The sequence below is a fragment of the Maniola hyperantus genome, chromosome 10, assembly GCF_902806685.2.
Source record: "Maniola hyperantus chromosome 10, iAphHyp1.2, whole genome shotgun sequence".
NCBI classification, from domain to species: domain Eukaryota; kingdom Metazoa; phylum Arthropoda; class Insecta; order Lepidoptera; family Nymphalidae; genus Maniola; species Maniola hyperantus.
The window spans coordinates 8,134,297-8,158,748 of NC_048545.1; the positions used below are offsets into that span (position 1 = coordinate 8,134,297).

At 35.6% G+C, this 24,452-nt stretch overlaps 1 protein-coding gene across 5 annotated transcripts in view; it reads left to right on the plus strand.

Moving 5' to 3' along the window:
- The first annotated feature begins 668 nt into the window (after window positions 1–668).
- Window positions 669–24,452, plus strand: part of LOC117985779 (tachykinin-like peptides receptor 86C) — a 60,666-nt gene continuing 36,882 nt past the window's right edge. For 2 of the 5 annotated variants that reach the window (XM_069501639.1, XM_034972574.2), the window contains exons 1-4: window positions 694–988; window positions 3,220–3,514; window positions 18,941–19,083; window positions 23,383–23,596. In XM_069501639.1, coding sequence (XP_069357740.1) covers window positions 3,375–3,514; window positions 18,941–19,083; window positions 23,383–23,596 — 497 coding nt within the window. In that variant the 5' untranslated portion in view covers window positions 694–988; window positions 3,220–3,374. Of the gene's footprint in view, window positions 989–3,219; window positions 3,515–18,940; window positions 19,084–23,382; window positions 23,597–24,452 lie in introns of all 5 variants that reach the window. The other 3 variants (XM_069501640.1, XM_069501642.1, XM_069501641.1) reach the window with 3 other exon arrangements.

A 24,452-nucleotide genomic window follows, 5' to 3' on the forward strand; every position in this document is an offset into this window, starting at 1 on the left:
CTGCCTACTTTACTTGTTTTAAGAATTTCAGTACCTAGTTTATAAAACGTAACTATTTTCATTTTTAATTATTTTTTGCCACAACTAGAGAACAAATCATCAGCGTGTCGGCGCATAAAGTATACAAATTAAGCTACTGCAGGCTCTACAAACTATAATAAATACACTTCCGATGAGAGCGTTTCTCAGTCTTTTCTTAGACTAATCTTCGTAGCTATTGTTTAACAAAAATCTATCACCTGAATAATATGTACCTAAAAATACCTATATTAACTTTTATCTAACCCTGAACATCAAAATCTTTTTAACAAGGCCAAGTGGTCTCTAACGATAGCGCCAGTAGATATTAATTACTGAATATAACCAAAAGCTTTACAAAAAAATGTATATGAATAATAAACTGAAAGTACCTATCCTACTAAGAACATACTTTAAATCTACAAAATGAAAATTGTTCTCTTCGCCTTTACCTTTGGTTGGCACGTTGAAAAATTTGATTAAGTGAAGATTGCAGACAATACAGTTACTCGGGCCCCGGGCCCTGGAATATGTACTTTAAGGATTTTAATGATCATCGTCTGACCTGCCTTGTGATAAATTTCTTTTGTTGAAGTGATAACAGGGCTCTCTCAAGTTCAGAGTTCAGTCATGGTTCAGTCGAGGTCGGTACGCGCTCATGAAAGGACGTGTTTCATGCTGCGATCTAATGATAAAAAGAACACTTTTTGGTGAATAGATTGTACACTGGAAATCATAACTGAATAATTATTTCGAACAGCGATTTATAGTTATTACTATAAATAACTTAATCAAGTGCAATAAAATATGACTTGTTTGTAAACATACAAAAGTTTTCACAGAACTTCTTATTTTCAAGTTTCATAAACTTACTGACTTTGTATAGATATATTTTAGTGTTATATGAGATAAGTGTGTGCTAACTGCTAAGTAATCTGTTAGGTATATGTAGTAGTTTTGAGAAAAAAAGGTAACACCAATATATTTTCACAATTGTTTGTGTCTGATATATCATAATGATCATTCTTCATATTTTTGTAAAAGTTGTCGTTTTATTTATATATTAATAGGGTATATTTATTATGCATGAACTTGTAAGTAAAATTACTTAAAAAAAAATTGGGTCTAATTTTACGAAAAGCCAAAACAAAATTACAATACATCCATTACTTATAAATTAAAATACTATAGTAAAACTGTAAGTACCTTCTTTACTAGATACTAAATAGGCAAAAATATGAACGTACCTACCTAAATAATTAAACTTGCTTTCTATTCTTCGGTCGTATTCAAAGTGTTTCATTAATAAATCTTCAAGTGTATAAAGAAGCAAGAACAGGTATAAGTCGTACGGCGGCAGTTAATTTGAGTTAACTTTATTACCTCTTCAAAACTTTTGAATTATTGGAAAATTTTCATTAGAAGGAGCTTAACTTGAACTTCTCAATACGAAATTAAGGCTGTATTTATAGCAGAAACCCGGTCCTTTTAACTTAGGTATTAATTACAATAGAACCTGCCTTTCAAATAGGTGGTTGTCTTTGACCTTTTGTATTTTCATTCGTTTTCCTAATAAAGTCATGTAGGAAAGCACGTACTGTATCTTAAGTGTTCGCCGTTTTGCGTCTAATTAACCCGCTTCTATCTCTTTCTCTATCTCCATCAGCCCTTTATAGATGTGTCAACTGTATAGTTTCTGGACACTTCGATTGAATATTAAAAGCCTTATTTATATACATTGTTTTTTTACTACTAAGTATGTTATGTAGTTTTTGATATATTTACGAAAAAATCTGTTTCTGTCTATCTACCTATCTGTTACCTTTTCACGGTGTCTTTTTAACCAGGTACTCTACAGAGAAAGCTTGCATACCAGAAACATGCATAGACATTTTATCCCGTAAAATCCAAGAGTTCCGACGGGACTTTAGAAAACTTAAATCAATGCGGACACAGTTGCGGGCGGGCATCAACGAAATACAGAACAAAAGCGCGAGCGAAGCGAGCGCGAAATTTTTGATTTATGAACAAAAAAAATTGGTAAATTCTAGAACTAGCCTTTGAAAAATAATTTCCTTTTGTCTGTGATTTCGGAGGGGGGGGGGGAGGAGGTTTGGGGGTTAAAGCCCCCCTGGCTACGGCTTAAAAAAATTAAACAGTTGTAATGCCATGTCATATTTAGCCAATTCATGGATGGAAATGCATTTTAAGCTTTAATGGTACTCGTAGTTCTATTGCAGTGGTTGTGGAAAATTTCCACTAACAACCGACGAGGCCGTTGCGCTATTCAAGAGAACAATAATAGAGTCCGTTACATGAAAACTTGGTTCATAATAAATAATTATGTGAATATTGAATGAGTGCATTTTCGGAGTAGGTAGGTACTTAATTTTGTGGCATGTTTTGAAGTTTTTTCCCCAAAAGAAATAAATAGTTAAAAAGGTGAGTGATTAAGATAGTACTAGATAAACACGTAAACATCACTATTATCAAGTGTGTTTGTTTGTTTGTTTATTGATAAGTTGGTTTGTCCTTCAATCACACCACAACGGAGTAACGGATCGGCGTGATTTTTTGCATGGTTATAGGTAGTTAAAGAACTAGAAAGTGACGTAGGCTGCGTTTTATCCCGGAACACCAAAGAGCTCCCACGGGATTTTAAAAATCCACGCGGATATCTGCGAGAATCAGTTATAGTAGTAGTACCTACTACAATAATGCACAAAAATATTTTTTTGAAAATAAGAAGTTCTAAATTCAATGCTTTTTTTCTTCTTACTATACCGTAAAGTGAGTCAAGATTTCACATTTTTTACTAAGTAATTTCTATAATACGAGCCTTCATCATAGCATCATGGAATGTTAGATATTATTATGAATATGATTACATAATATAATGGTAGATACAAAGCAAAACTAAAATTTCAAAATAGGTATGTTAAATTTCAAACAAAAAGCTATATAAATGATTAATAACAGGATGATAACATTTGACTGCCATACCGGTGCGGTCAATATAAATTATTACATAATATTTGCTATGCCTATTGGCTTTACCAATTTATATTATATCAATATATGTGCCGTGCCTTACTCTACGAAAAAATAACCCCTCTAGTAAAGTAATGTATAAAATTCAGTTTCAATTAAATTCTTACCTACACTTTTGGTACCTAGGTCAAATATATACTTATTTTCTAGTTAGTTATTAACATGAAGATTTTAAGAAACCTCTACCTTGTGTGATGCTACATAATGGAACACTTACGATGAATTGATTGTTCGATGAATGTTTTGATAAGCAATAATGACTCAAAGACTTTTTGTGAAGACGTTAGTTAAGTGAGTGATTTGCGATGGACTCTGAGATAGAAATCCAGACATTTATCAACTGTACCCAGCAGGCCCTAGGGTCGGATTTTCCTTGGGACAACCTCAACGTTTCGCAGATCCTGGACTTGTTACCCAGTCAGATCCTTGAGGACATCAAACTTAAGTAAGTATTCCTCGCAATGTTTTATATTAAAGCAGATGGATGAAATTTTGCCGGCTCATAATTTACTAAATCTTTAGTCTCAAACCCAAATTAAAACTAAACCAAATATTATATTTTCGGAAATTAAATTTAAATAGTGAGCATACGGCATATTCTTTTCTGTATCTTATTTTAAATCATAAGTATCTAATTAGTTAAGTTTCATCCTTGTTTAGAGAGGGCTAAAGGTTGTCTATTTTTTTAAATAACCTAATTGTTGTGACGTAATTTATTTATATATTTGTCTTGTCTTACTAATAAACGAAATTTTCGTTAGTGTATTTCGAATCGATCGGTCATGAAATGAATGATTTTAATCTTTAGCGTGGCAATATAAAAAGGCTGTAGTGGTTTATAATCTTCGCCTGTCCTGAAAAAAAAAATTAATACTTGTAAATAATATCTATCCCGGCTGTACTCACGTGTCTAGTCGACGTTAGAGCGACTAGTTTCGAACCCATGCGGGGTCCTTTTTCAAGGGAGTCCGTTCGCGCACGCGCCGCGCTTTTGACTGCGGGCCGCGCGTGCCGCTGCCCGTGGAGCCCGCTGTGACGGTGGCTGGGGTGGGGGTGGTGGTTGAAAAAGGACCCCGGATGGGTTCGAAACTAGTCGGGCTAACGTCGACTAGACACGTGAGTACAGCCGGGATAGATATTATTTATAATGGAAATCACTCACGGTAGTTTGAACGCTAAAATTAGGGATGCGAGGTGTAAAAAGGACGGTCGACAACTCGAGGGGAAGTGACGACAATAATTGAGTGGAGCGAGGCTCGGGCCAGAAGCCAGACATCACCAAACCAGAGAATAGCTGTTATAATACTTAAACTCTGATTTAATTCCGCACCGTGCAAGAAATTAGCATGAGAATTTAGTCAGTTATTTCGATAGATCATTTCGGAGATCGTGCCGCGTCGTAGAGGTATCGTAGCAGTGCGGTGGTAGTTATTTATGTAGTTTTTGTAGGTAAATTTTTATAAGAAATATTTGTATTTGGTCCGAGAGTCCTTCTTTAATGCTGATGTTTGTAGGGTGGCTCAGGAAAATTCGGAATTGTCATCAAAAAGTCGTTATGGATGCCATTGCGAAAGGGTATGAGGAAAAATGCGTAACAATGTCGTAGCTTCTGTTTTTAATCAAAATGAAAGCGTTGACTTTCACTAAATGTGTTGCGTTCATCTTCTCTCTTCTCCATTACATAAATGTGACTTTAGTAAAGCAATTTGTGCCTATAAGATACTCGGTAGCTATAGCTTTAGGAATTGAATAGTTATTGGATCGAATTGACTTTGACAGCAATATCCGATGAATGTTTGATTCCACGTAGTAGTACTTCCAAATTCTTTGTTGATTGGTTACTAGTAGTAGTGATTACCACTGTATAGAATAGGCCAATAACAGGCCCAACTCAATCGAAGAGTTCGTCTATAAAAGTCAAAGCTGTTAGATTGAAAGAAGTTGAAAAAATTATAAGCGGAAATAAAATCACAAAGCTTTTATAGCTTAACGTCGACATCACTATACTATTATATAGATACGAGGTTAGTTTAAAAAACTTTTGTCTTATTTTATTTTGCAAAAGTTTGTAGTATACTTTCGTATAATAAAACCGTAATTGGACGACATGACGAGTTCCGACTTCAGTACATTAAACGCCGCTGGTTTGACAGGACTGATAATAAAAGTTTCTTACCTTTTTTATATTTATTATGTAGTCCAGAGTAAAATATGAATCTGCGTCAATGATTTATTTTTGAAATATATTAAGATTTTTGTCGTAATTATTCATTTTTTAGTCCCAATAATTTCGTCTCAACAGTTTCAATATTATAATTGACTAGGTACTATTAAATTACTTTAATTTGGCATATGTAACAGTTGAGTTATTAAGTCTAATCATTACAATCGGTTCTAAACATTATTATTTTAATATAATTGGAACATCCATTAGTTGATAGGTATAATACCTACAGAAGTTATAACAACAACTTAGTAGGAATCCGTATATAAGAAAAACAAAAATAACGAACAAAATAATTTGCGTGACCACAATTTGTGATCCAACGATTTGCTCCAAATAAGGGGAGAATATTTATTTACTTAATGATCCTCAAGATTAAGAATAATAAAGAACAAGGAAATGAGAATCGCTTCTCCAAACATAACAATTACTTTTAGGCCCAAGTGGAAGTAATTTTGGAATTCTTAGTTATTTCCACCATTTGTTTAACGATCACAGTGCAATCTACGACAATTTTCGTGCTTGACGTAGTGTTGTAGATTTATCACTTCGCTGCCATACGGTTAGATTATTGCTTGGCTAATATACCTTTATTATTTCACATAAAAAGCTTTTAGGACGTAAAGCAATAAACGGGTTATAAAAGTAATATTGCCTACAAAAAAGTGGAAGCAGTAAAAAACATTCTTGCTGTACTATAGTCTAAAAGTTCCAACAGTCTAGAATCATTCTATTTTTAGTAGGTATACCTACATGATACAAGATTATGAACCATAATAAAGGTCGTAGGACGATGCGATCGTTCTGCCGCCATTAGTTATCAGATCGCCTACTTCACAACAATATTTTATGCAAAAGTAAAAAGGATTGAAATTGAGTTTTCCTGTAAGTTGTTGGTCCTATGATTCGTTAAAGGATTATTATAAGTTCCAATATAACGTATTAAAGTGTATGTAAGTAGGTACATCTACATAGGTATAATATGTGGGTTAAGTAAATAATCTGTAGGCAAATGGTGAAAACTAAAAGCAGGTAGAGTGATGAAGTAGAAACTAAAAGCAGGTACCAGGTATTGAGCAGACGCGCGGAGGTCTAAAACTAATGGTAACATATACTTCGTGCCTTTTACACACGTTTCATATATAATTAACATAAAAGCTTCTAATGATTACATTTAGGTCTAACCTTCAAAAGGTTCCATGGTTTTCAACCACTAGGTAACATGTAGGTACATGCTGGCAAAAAATATTGTACATCAAACTTTAAAAAAAGAAGAATATTAGCCATGTTAATTGACATATTCCCTTTTCCCTTCTAACTAATCGAAAAGCTTACGCTAGGAGTGGGTAAGCCAATAGTGCAACGGGTGGGGTTTGAACCGGGCGACCTTTGTGAAGTAAGTCCGTTCCTTCACCGTTGAACTATTGGAATCTATAGAATGAGGTTTCGGCTTTGTAGAGCGTTGTCTCTGTCACTCATACCTATGTGAGGATTTGTCAGTCTCAACGACAGAGATAATGCTCTACGAAACCGCTATCTCTTTTTAAAGGTCGATGTACATATTTTCTGCCGCGTACTGTATAGGTATCACCTATTCATAATGTGATTTAATTAAGAGCTGTGCCGTGAAACTTGTAGTTTACTTAAATTCGAGATATCTTTATTTGTAGTCATACTTATTGTATTTCTGGTTTTTGAATTTAAAAATAAAAGCAGTCTTATATAAATCAAGCGTTTTTTTGTTGCTAGATTAGTGCATAGTGCATAGGTAAATTACTTATGCTCTCGATCGATCATCTTGTACACAAGTAAACCCATCTTTTATATCATCATCATCGTCAACCGATAAACTTCCACTGCTGGACATAGTCTCTTGTTAGAACTTCCACACGACACGGTCTTGCGCCGCTTAAATCCAGTGGCTCCCTGCGACTCGTCTGCCTACCTACTTAGTGGAAATGTCATCCAACGCTGTACTCTCCGGAACGAGGATTCCAAAACCTTGTTTGTTTACTTTGTCCAGACTTCTTACTTTCAGTGAAAACGTTAAAATATTAGAGAAATTTCTGTCTCTTTAGTTTACACACCTGTTGAGTGTGGGAAATGTGAAAGTTAGAGGATTTTTTTCCAACGAACCTGAGACGTAAAATGCTACTTACAGTGTAGCCGGCAAGAAATATTGTACATTGACTTTAGAATGTGATTTCGGCTTTGTAGAGCGTTATCTCTGTCACTCATACCTATGTGACGTTTTGTCGGTCTCAACGCAGAGACAACGATCAACGAAACCGCTATCTCTTTCTAAAGGTCGGTGTACAATATTTCCTGCCACGTACTGTATTTATTATTAGGTATATATTTTGCGATTATGAAATTATTACATTAAGTACCTATACCTATAAAGTTATCCATTGTTTCGTATTGGCATAAAAGGTTTTATTACTTCTCAATATCAGCAATATTGGATTTCTCATACTACTATTTTAAGGAAGGTATTTGTTTATTGACTTCGGTAGCGAAACGTGGTCACATGAGTAGCTATACCACGCGGTATAAGTTGGCAACATGAGTACAATGGGCTATTATGATAGTGAATGAAGTAGGTATGACCACATGTACCTACTGTACGTAGGAGCCAAATATATAGAACAGAAGATCGATAAAAAAGAATTAAAAAAAATTTAAGCAAAAATAATAATAATGGAATGAAATCTTATTAGCCGAGTCTAGAGTTCAGACTAAGCGGGGCAGTGAGGCTTAGCTTTGTGCAGCGGGCGCAGCCAGATTATTAGCCTCGTAGCCGGTGCCTGCAAAGCCTCGTGAGGATACCGCATTTACTTTAGACGCAGATACTAAGGAGTTTGCAAATTATATGTGTAGGTAGGTAAACATTTTAATATGTACATTCTATGGAGCATAGAGAATGATAAGAATAAAAAGTAACTTATTTAGCTAAGCATTGTGGCTAATAATTCTCTTGTACACAATCACTAAACTAAATTCACACTTCACAGGTCTAAATCTAGTCTTATCCTTTTCCGCAGAGAGCAACAAGCAAGATAATATATAAATTATAAATATGTTTCGACCTGCCATTTTAATTTAGTTGAGATTTTCTAATACAACAGAATTAGCCACATTGAAGATTTTGCAGTAGGTATTGACATATAGATATAGTCCGCGACAGTTTGAGATGGCAATCAGGGAATGAGGTGGGCGGACGCCCCGCATACCCGCACGTCACCCCGCACTGGGCTAGCGCGGGGGCTGTGCGGGTGTGCAGGGCGTTTCTTCCCCGATTGCAATTTCAACTTGTACTATACATTAACTGCTCACGATCTATTTACTTATAGACAGGTATGGGCACAGGCACTTGTTATTCATGCGAAACAAACGCCAACGCAACAGTGAAGCTAAGATTAATTAACTGACACTCAAGACATGTTAACAGATATTCGATCTAAGAACGACTAACTTATGCTCTCATGTAATGTAACGGATAACGAACAACAACATTCATTAACAACTTCATGTAGTAAAATTATACATAGGTATAGTACGCGACAGAACGAGATGGCAACCGGGGAATGAATGTTTTGGATCACAATTTTATAATTTTCCCTGAAATGCCTTCGCGAAAAGAATATTCGTAAAAAATAAACGAGAAGTCTTGCTACGATAGCTAAAAGAAAGGTCGATTCTAATTTCGCTGCGTTAGCTTATTTGTACGTACACTTTTTCCCTGACTGATTTCTTTATTTTTGAAATTGCGCTGAATGCATTTTTAACCACAAAATATGAAGTATGTAAAGTATAAATATGGAATGTATTTTTTTATGAAGAGAGCTTCCAACATCAATGATTTTTTTTGCAGGATAGAAACTATTTATATAATTATAGTTAAAAGAAGTGACTGAAGAAGTGACTGAATTTCTGCAAAGCGTTTATATGCAGTAGCGTTTGCTTGTTATATTATAATATTATGGCGTAGTACTACGCACCTCATGACGTGCAACGCGCCGCGTCTCCAGAAAAGAGCCCTTAAGGAAACAGGCCTAATTGAACACCATTATTATTGTTCCCCATTTGGGTTAGTATTACATCAATCAATGCAATTGTTTGATGTGTAATGTGGCTATAAGACCACCCCTGATATATCAGATTCCATTATAAATTCAGCCTTGAACGATTGCTCGTTGTTTATACGTGTCCTGTTAACAGAGGTCGATAATGTAATATTTCAGAATTAATGCGTCATGTGATAAATAATTCGGAGTAAATAATGGCCTTTCGTTGACTATGTAACCTTAAACTGAAATTGGTCTGAAATAGTAGTCTGGTCAATTTTAGCCAACTTGTAAGAAGTATTATCACTATCACTTGTAATAGACACCGGTATAACATGTCCGACCTTGGAGCACCAAATTGTATTAAATAAATTATTATTATTATTCTATTTATTATTTTTATATTATATTATTGGGGTCCCGAGGTGCTAGAACGGCGAACTCGCACCGGAAGACGCAGCGTTGGAAGACCCCTCCCCACTAGGTGGACGGACGACATCAGACGAGTCGCCTGTCGCAGGGAACTGGATTCAGGCGGCGGCGCAAGACCGTGGCGTGTGGAAGTCTCTAAAAGAGACCTACGCCCAGCAGTGGATGTCTATCGGTTGATGATGATGATGATGAAGTAAAATGTATTTAGCTGTATAAGAAAAAGACAACAGTTAAAATCTTTAAATTATGAATCGCCAGCAGAGGGAATTTGTGTTTCAAACCATCCAATCATTTTGTGTAATTTATTCATCGATTCATTACAAACAAGGACATTTTGTTTCCATATGAGGAATGCTAACAACGCAATTTGCTATCTGTACGCTAATGCAATAATCTTCATACATACAAGTACACAAATTGGAAATGGCAAAATTTGTTTACTTGGCGTAAACAAATTTTTCCGGTTGCCGAAGCCGCTTGCTATACTAGATATCTTGTAAAGAGGCAGACTATGAACATTAAAAAAAGTATTAAGTACGAATGTTATATTAATTCAATAAACTTTTAATGTACCCACAAAGGTGCTAAGATTTTCATCATTATTTTCTTGGTTTTATTCTCGCAGCTCCTATTTTCTGTTAAAGCAAGGTGCCTCACCTACTTATTAAAAGTTTTAGTGGGACCGTCTACTCTAGATAGGTAGGTATACTTAAAGGGATTCAAACAAGCTCAGGTGCATTGAAATGCAAAGGAGGAAATACTTTGTAGTAGATTTTGGCAACAGACACATGCACTTAAGGAACCATCACTGCATTGCCGGAATTTATTGCCTAGCATTTTATAATTTTGCGCGGAATCTCAAGGAAAATCTATTTTATATTAGTTTACTTATATGATTTAATTTATGGCCTAATGAAACACTGCAATTAAATTGTCCAGACGCGAACAGTTTTTGTAATATCCCCTTTCAAACAAGTAGTAAAAGTGGGTAGGATGATAAGTTAAATTTATAGGCCTCCGTCCATTAGCTTTGGTTGAGACTTAGGCAAAATTCCTCCTACGCTGATATCGGTCACGAGTACCTACTACGTGTTTGTCTGCGATGCTGTCAGCATTATTATTGAGTTATTACCCTAGAGTATTTACGTTTATGCGTATAGTGCGATCCAAACGATCCAAACAAAGGTAGTTTGACTCTCATTTGAATATCAACCAATCAAACTCAACGAAATTTTGTAGATAGGTACGTTCTGTGTCCGTGATTTCCAGATTTCCTTTATTACTTAATTTCAATGTAATAATGGTTCAAAGGTTTACATACTAATCTTTACTACTTTAAACTACAAATACTTTAAAACGAAATATTTTTATTCTAAATAATATCTGTCCCGGCTACCCGAAATATTTTTACGAAAATCTGGCAAACCAAACACAATTAGTTTCTAGAACGTGTCTACAAAATTTCATTGACTTTGATTGGCTAATATTTAAATTAGAATTAAACATTTGTATTGAGAGAGGACTGCGGAGCGGAGAGAGTAGCGGAAAATTAGCGGAGAAGTTATCGATGTAAATTCGTATGCGCGATCAAACGTACGTACTAACATCAGCGTAGGATGAATATCAGTCCTAAGAATTACCTACTTACAAGCGTTTGAGTATAGTAGTTTTCGATTACGAGATCTGCGATACAATTTATTGTTTCAATATCAATATCAGATCGAGTGTAGTAAAAATAAGAGTTCCCTTTTGTATATTTTGTGGCACATTTATGGCGGTGTTCTATTTCTTATTTGAAGCGTTAATGTTTCACAAAAAAGGCTCGAAGGCCGTCGAAATATCGAGGCTGCTTTGAAAATTACTGCAAATGGAGGGGAAAACTGACTCGAATATTATCACTGCCCCGAAAATGATTGAAAGTGGTAATATTTTTCACTACTTCCTTTGCTTCCTTTATATCAATATGTGGTTGCCTGGTGGTGATCGCTTCAAAGTGATAATGTTTGTTTGAATTTCTCTTTTGGTGTGCAATAAAGAGTAGGTATCTCATTCATTTATTCTTTATTCAATACTGAAGTCCAATAGAACATACCTGTTCAACGTTATATCAACATATAGCTTCAATCGCTAGGTCTAGAAACTTAAGACTTTACATGTAAATCTAAATAATCTGTTTTCTCTAAAACTTAGACTTCCACTACGAGAGAAGCCTGGGCGGAGTGACTTCTATATTAATATAGGTAACTAGGTAGGTAATATTAATAAAAAAATTAGTTCGTAAATTTCCTGCGACGGTGTTTTAAATGCTAAAAATATATGAGTTCATAAACATATCCTAATTTGTATGATGTGCTGCATTGATGTCAAAACCACCCCTTGGTTTGTGCGTCTATTTCGCCATTTAGCTAAAGATTAATGCGAGAGAAGTAGATTACGCTATGACTCTATCTAGCCCGTCAAAACTTTGCCTTCATCAACTTTTCCCATTATAGATGAGTTAATTTATATTCTAGTCCTAGTTTTATGATCTGAACTTTTTAAAGTTTTTCTGTGTCATCTAGGTAATTTCATTATAATTATAATGGAAACTGTGGCAGACTTTTCAGCTATTTGTGCTTTAAATTCTATTGAGGTTGACACGGTTCGGATATATACAGAAAATAACCTGTTGGGATCGTAAATAAGTTTAGGGTCTAAATAATGTCCTCGATAATTTTACGTAGGTAGACTTTATTATGATTGAAAATAGAATTTACCTACTGAAATCCCTTCGATAGATGAAACCTATTGGTTTAAACTTTAATCCATTAATTTTACAAACTAATTTGACTATAAGATCATTCATACAAGTACAGTACGCGGCTGAAAGTAATGAACATCGGCCTTTAGAATGACATTTCGGCTTTGTAGAACGTTGTCTCTGTCACTCATACCTATATGACGTTTTGTCGGTCTCAACGACAGAGACAGTGCTCTACAAATTTGCTATCTCTGTCTAAAGGTCGATGTACATTACTTTCGGCCGCGTACTGTACAATAGTGTTTATCCACAAAACTGTCACATTCTGCAGAATAATCCAACTGAAGCGAGAAGATTCTAAAAATCGATGTACATTACTTCCGGCCTCGTACTGTAATTTATATAGACATCTTTAAATCCACAATTTTCCTGCAACGTGATAAGACTTTTGTGGTTTTGTCCTTGACGAAAATTGTTATCACAAGCCGTGCCGCTATCTTGATGTAGGATTGGCTGGGCGCTTCTTTTAATTAGATGTCACTTTTACTTCGGGATCCCTACTTTACCAAAATGTCTTTGCATTGCGGTAAATTAAATTTTATTGTTAAAAATGTTTCCATTATATTATTTTCTATTTAAAACTCGGGCTTCACTCGAGTGGAATTTTGGAAAATCGGCTATGTGATGGAATTTCCATAAATCCTGAAACATATTGTGTTTGGTAATTTTTAACCGAAAGCACAAATAGGTACCCATTTTCATGGATTTAAGTATCTTGAAAAATGTCGAACGTATGAACGTTCATCCTATATTAAACCCCTTGTGGATGCATGTAATTTCCAAAAATATTAAAATATGCAATCCTTCACTTTTAACGGAAAGTCAAATACCATTGAAATGGAAGTGACTTAGATTAATTTAATTCATCTGTCACTATCTATACTTAATTAACTAAGTATATTAACTAAGTATATTAACTAAGTATATTAACTAAGTATATTAACTAAGTTGTTAAATGCTGTTTTGCAGGACGTCACCTCCTCCAATAAACATATTTTATAATAAAATCCCGCAAACTATTTTGGACTTACCTTTGCACAAGTTTAAAAAATTTATTAAAAATATGCTCCTGAAAAAAGCATATTACACAATTGAAGATTATCTAAATGATAAAAGAGCGTGGATTTGACCTGCAGCTCGTTCCAGCAACGCACAAGACTGCAAATACTATTTTATACATGGCATAATCTTGTACCTATATCAAATATTTGAAAAGAGCAACCGCCGAGTTTCTTGCTGGTTCTTCTCGGCAGGAAAGGCATTCCGAACCAGTGGTAGATGCATCCGACTATTCGTAAGCACTTGTAAAAGTTTATACGAATAAAAAAGATTTTCATTTCATTTCATTATGACATCTCAGGTGCTATACAACAAATATTAGGTATAAAAATCGCACATCCATAACACTATCTATCTTCTAACCTTCCCTGTTACCGTTTGAAGAATTATCCATTCTTTTTTAATATTATAAATGCGAAAGTGTGTCTATCTGTTTGTCTGTCTGCTAGCTCACGGCTCAACCGTTCAACCGATTTTGACGAAATTTGGTAAAGAGATAGCTTGTATCCTGGGGAAGGACATAGGCTACTTTTTATCCCGGAAAATTGAAGAGTTCCCACAGGATTTTTAAAAACCTAAATCCACGCGGATGAAGTCGCGGGCATCATCTAGTTGTAAATAAAAGTTAAAAGGTTAAAAGAATAGGCTTTTAGCCTAATCAAACGGGTGAAGCAAGTACGAGTAGGTATAGGTACACACTTTTATACTTTTTGTAGCATTTTTATAGCGCTGCCGCTACGAAATTTCTTGTTAGAGGCGTTAACGTTTCTCAAAGGTGGCTCGAAGGTCATCGAAGGGCAAATTTACCCCCAAAAATTTTCATAGAAGGCCGGAAGCTTTTTATATAATATTCATTGTTCTTTTTATCTATAAGTTATAACATTTATGTGGCAGGTATGTAAATGTTATAGTACATGAAAATACAACCCTATGAATTACCTTATAGGTATATTCATAGTTTCTTAAATATATTTTTACTAGCTCCTGCCTGCGAGATTATCCGCTTTCCCGGGATAAAAAGTCGCTTAGATCCCGGGGTAATAAGTCCTGGCATAATCGATTGAGCCGTTTTCAAGTTTTGCGCGGACAAAAAGATGGATAGACAGATAGACAAAAATTTAAAAAAGGTACATGAAATATGTTTCTTTTTTAAAATTTTTGTCTATCTGTCTATCCATCTTTATATTTTATGTTTTATAGGTTGGATAGCCTATAAAACATAAAATATAAATAACTAACCATCATGCATAAATTAAAATAAGATTAATTTACTTTAAAAGAGTAGTTGGATATGAGCCCAAAATCCGCCCTTCTCTTTTCAATCGAACAAAAAATAGGTATCATAAATTAGCTAGCTTGTGCTTTGGCATAAATCTATCATTTTATAGTATCGGGGGCACTTAAAATTTTGTTTTTTTATCCATTACTAGTTCGGTACTAGGCAGTCCACTTGACCTATAGCCTATGAGGCTATACAAAATCAGAGGGAACGTAGGTAGGTACCTAATCCCGTTGATACCACGAACTTGTGAATAAGCTTATAGGTACGAGGGGTAGGTACGAGTAACATCCATTTCTCTGTGGTTATCACAATATTTAACTTGAAATCTTTCATTCAGGGCATAGGTTAACTGATCGGATCTTAGTAGAATCAATCTGTGCCTTAGAGTAAGTTCATGAATTAATAATTAATATACTAGCTGAACCGCTCTGTCTTCGTGTGGGTGGAATTTCTGTGAATACTTTCTTAGTAGGGGTTTTCTTTATTAACAAACCTACATGAACAATCTCAAGTTTCTAGACTTTCCAGTTTGAGCTGTAGGCACATATATAAAACAAATACATCAATTATATCAATTGGTTTCTAGAATAAGCTCCTAAATGAGCTTACATAATGATATCGTCGTCCTATCTACGTGTTCATTAAATTCTATACGAACAGAGATACAGAATATAATAGGTATGTACCACAGAATATATAATAGTAACAGAGATAAGTCACATAATAAAAGGCATTATATTTCTTGAAAGAGATTTAGGTGTACAATGAGATAATGTACTTAGAAATGATCCAACAGTTTTGTGTTATGCCTTAGCTGCAAAAAATATTTAGGGAGGTACTTACCAGTTGAATGCATTAAGTCTGTAACTGTCGACCTTCTGGGCCGAAATTGCGAATCTAATGGCGGATCATTGATGCAAATTGGTTCAGTGATCACCAGTATAATAGCTTAGCCAATTTAACTAAGCGCATATTTTGTTTGTTCGTTTTTAAAATGGAAAAAGCTGTTTTGTTCTGCTGAAACGTTCACATCTTATATTGTGTGGGTCTATCAAAATAAATAATTCATCGACCTATTTTTCATTTGACATGGTTCACGATTGTTTACACACAAAAATAATAATGTTATTGTCAGCACCATTTCAGATTACCGCGACAGAATCCTACATTTTTTGATGTCAGGAGATATCAGACTATTCTATAATTGATAATGGAGGGAAATAACACATAATCTACTCGTAATGAATATTATAATGATACCACCTTATACTTTTATCACTTCACAATTTCACTTTTCACCTTTACACTTCACTTGCCAAAAATCAACTGCCAGAGCGAGCCGGCTCAACGCCCCGCACTTTCTCTGATCACCTCCATCGCTTTTATATGCCAATTTATGATTGGTCGAGAGAGCCGCCTCGCTCTGTCAGGTGACGTCACATCCAGTATTAATTTTACAATAATCAATTAAGTACATTACAATATTCTTACTGATTAAGTTCTTATTATATATATTTATATTTATAATTCTTACTGATGCTTATCATAGACTTATTACACAGAAGTTGTATTTGGGGAGTAATCTAACCAGTGTTGCTGACATTATGGTGACATAATATCAAGAAGAAAAATCTTTAAATGCTTATTAACGTTGTACTTATTAATAAAACTGTAACTGGACGATTTCTGCGCTCACTACTGAACGGGTCGGGCTGAAATTTGGCATGCAGATAGATAGCTATTATAACGTAGATATCCAAGAAAATTTTTTTCAAAATTCAATTCTTTAGGCCCAAGACACGGGTCTGCCCGCGAAATTCAAATTTAATTTGCTTTTTCACCGTTTGTTTAGGCCGGCCATACACGGACTGCTCGAGCGGTTAGCCAGTGATCAACGTACATGTACCGCTCTTGCAGTCAGAGTCAACAGCTTGAAGTTGCCATCTAGCAGTCAGCTTAACTGCTCAAGCAGTTAGCAATTTCAATGTTCTCAATAAACAAACGATGCGTGCGGGCGAGAAGCATGCGCGACGTGGACTGAAGAGCGCGGGCGGAGGTAACTGCGCGAGAGCAGTCGACAGCTCGAGCAGTCATATATGCCTGGCGACTGCTTGACCGCATGATTAAATTTCACCGTACTGCGAATCGCCCGAATCAGTTGCAACTGCTTGAGCGGTTCGTGTATTTACATAGGTACGTAGAAGTCTGTAGTTCAATATGCAGTCGCAGCTTGAAGCAGTCCATCCTGACTGCTTCAAGCTGTCCGTGTATGGCCGGTCTAATCTTATGCGACAAAGTAGACCTTTTTTTCAGCGTTAAAGCAAGTGATATTTAATTGCTTAAAACGCAAATAATTCCTATATTATGTAATTGCGACGATGGGCAATACAATATTTATACACGCGTGTACTATGTAGGTATTCTATTTCTAAGACGATTACAATTCCAGGCGCCACGGTGCGACTATTTAGTCGTAAATTGAATTATAATTAGTTGATTGATATTTCAAATTTTCAAGAAAAAATCATTGAGAAAAGTTTGACTGAAGCTATATAATAGCTATAATAGCCAAAAGTGTAGATTTTATTACTTATACTTGTTAGTGTTTTATTATGAAAGGGACAAAGGTCCTAACCTACTATCGACGACAATTATTATTATTATTACTATATAACAGCATGTTATCATTAATTACGGTGTCACGGGTGTTACGTAGGTACGTAGAACAATTGTTAATGACAAACGTCACGAAACTTTTGATTTTTAGGGTTCCGCAGGTACCTGAAGGGTGCCGACGGGGCCCTTTTACAACATCTTATTGTAATAAATGTCAATTTTATAAACATCTTATTGTAAAAAATGTTTCTGCAAATAAAGACTCTTGAATCCTGAATATTGAATCTTGAAAAAATGACGGACTTTTGTATAAACTTTCATCGCTTCTTTAATAACATGTGTGGGTGGAACTTTCATAAAAATAATAATTTTCAAAAAGTTTCTAGCCCAGTTGATCAGGTTTTACGTTGATAGGTCAATAAGTTAGGACAAGTCTTTTTATATGTAGGTATGTATTAGGTACCTACCTATATACGTATATAATATGTTCTATAAGGAGATAGAATATTATTAAAAAGCAATTACAATACGGTTATCTTTAAAACAAAAGTGAATAGGCATCTAGGAAAACGCGTCCCGCATCATCACTTTCCATCATCTGTGATTATGGTCAAGGGTTTGCCTAATACTTAATTAATAAAAAATACCTAAGTAAACATATTATTGCAAGATTGTCAAAAAGAAATACTTCCTCTAATCCTGCCTAAATATTAACTTTCTCTTCCTATTACTAAGCTAAATCGGCTTAATTAAGCTTTTAATTAATTTATATGAAGGAACTGTACACAATTTCCGGAGACAAACAAATTGCGCTTCTCTGAATCTTGTTTTCGTTATAGTTAGCTACAACTTGTACTTTCTACGAAGAAATAATATTTTCTTTCAATATTTCCACTTGTCAAAGTTGGAGAAACGAATAAACGGTAGGTACCTTCTTATTAGACTAAAATCATAAATTCAGTCGCAAAGCTTCTATTACTGCGAAAGTTTGATATCCTATAACGACCCTTTGTCATTGGGCTATGAATAATTTGTATAATAATATTGCTTTTTCTACATAATGTTTCGACACCATTAAATGTATACCTCATAGTCATAATATTATCAGCGTAAGTAAAGCTCAAAAATCTTGGTTTGGTCGAGTCGCAGGGAGCCACTGGATTCAGGCGGCGGCGCAAGACCGTGGCGTGTGGAAGTCCCTACAAGAGACCTATGTCTAGCAGTGGACGTCTATCGGTTGATGATGATGAAACTCGTTCTTCTAATGGGATTCTATGCGGCATCGTATCGAATCGCTAAATCTATTGGCGGTACGTCTTTGCCGGTCGGGTGGTAACTATGTATAACACTGTATGAGATTAAAAAAATGAAAGGTTATGTTTTGTCGGCAGAGTCGCTCTCGGCAACTGCATGGGGCTGGGCAAGAGGCCGTACAGCCCCCCCTGGTGGGGGCAGCTTGCCTGGTTCCTCGTGTTCGCGGTGATGCTGCTGCTCGCGGTGCTGGGGAACACCTTGGTCATTTGGATTGTTTTAGGTACCTATGTTTAATTATTTAATACATGATGCCCGCGACTTTGTCCCCGGTGGATAAGTTATATTTAAAATCCCGTTCCGGGGCAAAAAGTACTCTAGGTCCGTAATAATACTCTTTTTTAGTGTTACTCATTTTTCCATTAATAGGTAGGTTTAGTGATAACCACAGCACCTACCTACGCAGTACCTACCTAAGAAATGAAATAACAATCGGAGATGCTACACGTGATTTTCTTGGACAAACTTAGGCACCCTATAGAACAAGAACAAACTTATGCACAAACGCAATATTATATACAGTTGAAACTTGAAAGTCTATATTAAATAAACTGTAGGTATAAATTATTTTAATACCAACCGCACGACTCCTGACTCGTGAAGATACCTACTTAAAAAATCATTCCCTGGTTTAAAAGGGGGTTTAAAATAATACCACATTTAAGTCTACACAATGATGTTACATGTATTTAAATGGAAGCTACCCATTTTATTAAAATTAGGCTTTGTTCACAATTTGTCCCAGAGGCCCGAGATAAAGTAGCTTTGTAACGCTTAATAAACATTGGTCTTTATTAGATAAGTACGCTAAATGGACCGCCTAAAAGTAAAATGCTTAGAAGCAAATTAGAGGTAAATATTTAGAATAGGGTCTTTGACTGTAGTAGTAAATTGATGTGATGTTTTGTATAGTGGTAGCTTATGGGGCTCGAGACGCCCCGATATCCCCCGAATAGGAAGATGATGTCTTAACCCACTAGGCCATCATCGCTTTGAATGAGTTCTTATAAGTTAAATATTACTAGTATGTATGAGGGACATATTTTGAATAAAAAAATAATATTGTTATTGAGTAAGTGGCGATAGCCTAGTGGTAGTAGAAAGACGTCCGCCTTCTTTTCGGGAGGTCGGGCGTTCGTACATTCACAACAAGTTGTAAAATGTCTGTGCCCTTACTGCAATATTGAGTTGTAAGTATCACATTCACACCTTAACTTAGCGTTATCCTAGCAGCTTGTTCTACGAGTTTACAGTTTTCCGATAACTCTATTTTGTCCTACTCTATCGTACATTAGTATGCAAAATGGACAAGACATGTTTTGCCATTAAATTTTGTTTTGTCTCTACGATATATATTCACATTTCACAACCAAGTACCCGATTGTTGGCAACTTGACAGGCAATGTGTCTTACTTAAAACCTATTTTACCTCTACGATAAGGGGTCGTGGCCGCTTTTCAGTACCTAATGACATCATTATAGTAGGGATTTGCTTGGGATAATAATGCGATGAGCTTCCAGAATACTAGACTGAGTACGGGATTTTATCTCTTAGGTTTTACAATTTATTATACAGGGTTACAGGATAATAGGACACGATCCCGTTAAAGGGTTATAGTACAGGACATTAGCTATCAAACGACCCCTAAAGTGCTTATGCAAAAGTGTATCGTTTTCGAGTTATTCATTTTTTTATTTTTTTCTTGGTAATGGGGTGTTTGCCACTTTAAAAATTAATAAAAAAAAGGAACAATGTATTTCATCAGATTTTTTTTTATTTCTTGCTAGTACATATCCTTGTTAATAATAAACAGTTATAAAACAAGAAAAATCGTCAAGCTATTTAAAATTACAGCCCAAAAACTGTACAAGTTTTCAATTTTTAAATTTAATTCTTTGAATAACTCGCAAATTTTCTGTAAAAATTACTATGGCACTTATCCTGCGGATTATTTTAAAAACATCTACGTTTCGTTAGCTATGTATTGGTACAAAAAAATACAGAAAAAATCATAAAATCAAGAAAAAATTAAACAACAAAGAGACCAGGTAGAAAATTCTAACAAATTCTATTGCCAAAGAATTAAATTAGAAACAATGTAAAAACGAGTTTAATGCAAAATCGTTGAAGATTATTTTTCAATGAGGTCAAAAGGTAATATAAAATTAGTCAAGTGCGAGTCGGGCTCGCAGACGAAGGGTTCCGTACCATTGTACAAGAAATAACACTTTTAATTTTTTTTTAATTTTCATGGCAGCCATTTTGTAATTTTTAGTATTTGCTTTTATAACGGCAATAAAAATACACGTTCTGTGAAAATTTCATGTTCGTTCGTCCGTCCGTCCGTCTGTCCTGCTAAGTTTATATAGCCCTAATACTTACAAAAAATTCTCGCATAATTGCTTCTTTAGGCGACAAAAGACTTGTTCATTTTTATTTGCGAAAAATCCCATCTTAGGGCCATACCAGTCACGATGCTTTTAGCATCGACGATTGGCGGTTGAGTTGGTTTTCGGAAGCTTAATACCGCGAATGAACGCTACATCCGCACACCCTTTTTTTTTTTTTTCCTTATTGTTGAGTGCCAATAAGCTACTCAATTATATTACGATCTAGCCTAATGTATAACCAATAAGTAATTTTATTTTAACCTAAACTTATAAATTATCTTATATACTAAGAAATTGTACACTGACGCATCTTAGTCTTTCTTGATTTGAGATATGACACTTTGTTCACGTGTTCTTTCAGCACTTACACTATGTACACTATCACTAATCACTATACACTAACTCAAAAGGTTTGGTCCTTTTTAGTCTTCTCACTGTCTCCGTTACGTCAAGCAGCTGGATTGCTTCAACGTTAACGTGGTGGTGAAGCCTATAGTCGTGGGCTTTGGCAGATTTGGTGATAACTTTATGGACGTATTCAATTTGAAGGTCCCTATGAATATCATCATTTCTACCAGGGTGCATTTACAATATTCCTGAGTACTTTGTTTTGGAACCTTTGGATGATTTGGATGTTACTTTTTTTGGTACAGCCCCACAGCTGTATTCCATAAGTCCAAATGGGCATCAGGACTTGTCTGTACAAAAGAATCTTGTTGTGTATTGACAGCGAGGAATATCTACCAAGAAGCCAATACATCTGTTTATACTTTATATCAAGTTCTTTCCTTTTTTTCTTGACATGAGCTTTCCAGCGCAACTTCACATCAAGTGTCATACCAAGGTATTTAGCTGTATCCACGTAGGAGATTTTTTGGTCGTTTATGAAGACAGCGTGGTACTTTTTTGTTTTATTTGTGAAATCTATATGAACTGACTTTGATTCATTTAGCTTTATTCTCCACTTTTCACATCCGCACACATAATATATAACCTTAATAGCAATAGCTCAACGGGTAAAGGAGTGGACTGAAAACCGAAAGGTCGACGGTTCAAACCCCTACTCCTAGCACAAGCTTAACGCTTAATTGGAGAGGAAAGGGGGATTAGCCATTTAACATGGCTACTATTCTTTTATTAAAAAAAACCTTCAGTCGCAGCGACCGACTTGGTCGCTTTTTCATTTCATTTATTACTAGCGATACCCGCAATCTTTGTCCGCATGGATATAGGTGTTACTTTGTTTCCCGTGGAACTCTTTGATTTTCTGGGATAACAAGTAGCCTTTGATACTTTCCAGGTCTTCAAATATCCTTGCAAAAATCACGCTGATCTGTAGCTCCGTTGCGGCGTCATTGAAGGACAAACCAATTAAAACAACAAACAAACACTCTTTCGCCCGTATAATATGGCCTAGTGATTTCAATACAACGAACGCAGAAAGGCTGTCAAAACGCAATGCATCATCAATGCACTTACAAAATCGCCGATCGCTGATGCTTAAACATCGTGTCTGCTATGGGCTCTAATGATTCAGCCCTGAAACACACGTAGCACTCTTGGTACCATTTAATGTAGATTTAATTTGTATGAAATTCTAACAACTATAAGTTATAACGAGACTTTTATCTCGAAAGTGGTTTTATCCCAAAAAGTTACTACAATTAGGCAAATTGGAATGTGTATAGCACAGAATGAATAATAATAGTAAATATGTACGACTTGAATTTACGAGATGATTATGTGAAAGTTTCTGACATTTATGGCTGGCTTCTGGCCTCTGGGTCACTTTTATTTGCTTCTAAAAATTAAATGTCAAGAGTGCGATTACATTTAATCTGAAACTGCGCATTACATCTTATACTTTCGTACTACCTTTTGACGACCTCCCTAACGCAGTGGTGAGCACTGTGGTCTTATAAGTAGGAGGTCCCGGGTTCGATTCCCGGTAGGGGCATTATGGAAATTTATAATTTCTAAGTTGTCTTTGGGCTGGTCTGGTAAGAGAGTTCTAGTAGCAGACGCATACCATGTGAAACCGATAAGGGAGCAAGATAGCCCGCCCACCAGGTGAGATCGCAGTCAAAAAACCTACCAATTTTATAAACATCTCCAATTATTTTGTCAACAGCTCATCGCCGTATGCGTACAGTGACGAACTGTTTCCTCGTGAACCTGGCTGTAGCAGATCTCCTCATGGCAACCCTCAATGGAGCTCCGAACTTCGTGTTTCTGGTCACGGCACACTGGCCCTTTGGATCCGTGACCTGTACGGCCAGCAACTTCACTGCTAACCTGACAGTTTCTGCTGGCGTCTTCACTTTGGTTGCTATTACTGTTGACAGGTCAGTAAATTGATATAGATACTTACCTAAAGTCAAAATAAAAAAAACTATTTTGAAGTAAAAGCTTTCATGAAAATCCTGAAAATCACATTATAAATGTTTGTATGTATGTGTGTGTGTGTGTGTGTGTGTGTGTGTGTGTTTGGGTGTGTGTGTATGTGAGTGTGTGTGTTTGTTACTCTTTTACGCATAAGCTACTGGATGGATTTGGCTGAATTTTAAAATGGAGATAGCATTATACCCTGACTTATCACATTGACTTCTTTTTATCCCGGCAAATGAGAGAGTTCTCGCAGGATTTATAAAAACCGGCCAAGTGCGAATCAGACTCGCGCACTGAGGGTTCCGTACTACAATCGTATTTTATCGACATTTTGTACGATAAATTAAAAACTACTCACTAGATCTCGTTCAAACCAATTTTCGGTGGAAGTTTGTATGGTAATGTACATCATATATTTTATTTAGTTTTATCATCTACTTATTTTAGAAGTTTCAGGGGGATACACATTTTACCACTTTGGAAGCGTCTCTCACGCAAACTATTCAGTTTAAGTACATAAAAAATTATAGTAGAAACCTCGATATCATTTTTGAAAACCTATCCCACACGTATGGGTTTATTGAAAAAAAAATTTTTTAGTTTCAGTTCTAAGTATGGGGAACCCCCAAAATTTATTGTTTTTATTTTTGTGTGAAAATCTTAATGCGGTTCACAGAATACATACATACTACTTACCAAGTTTCAACAGTATAACTCTTATAGTTTCGGAAAAAAGTGGCTGTGAGATACGGACGGACAGACAGACAGACGTCTGTCTGTCTGTCTGTCTGTCCGTCTGTCTGTCAGACAGAC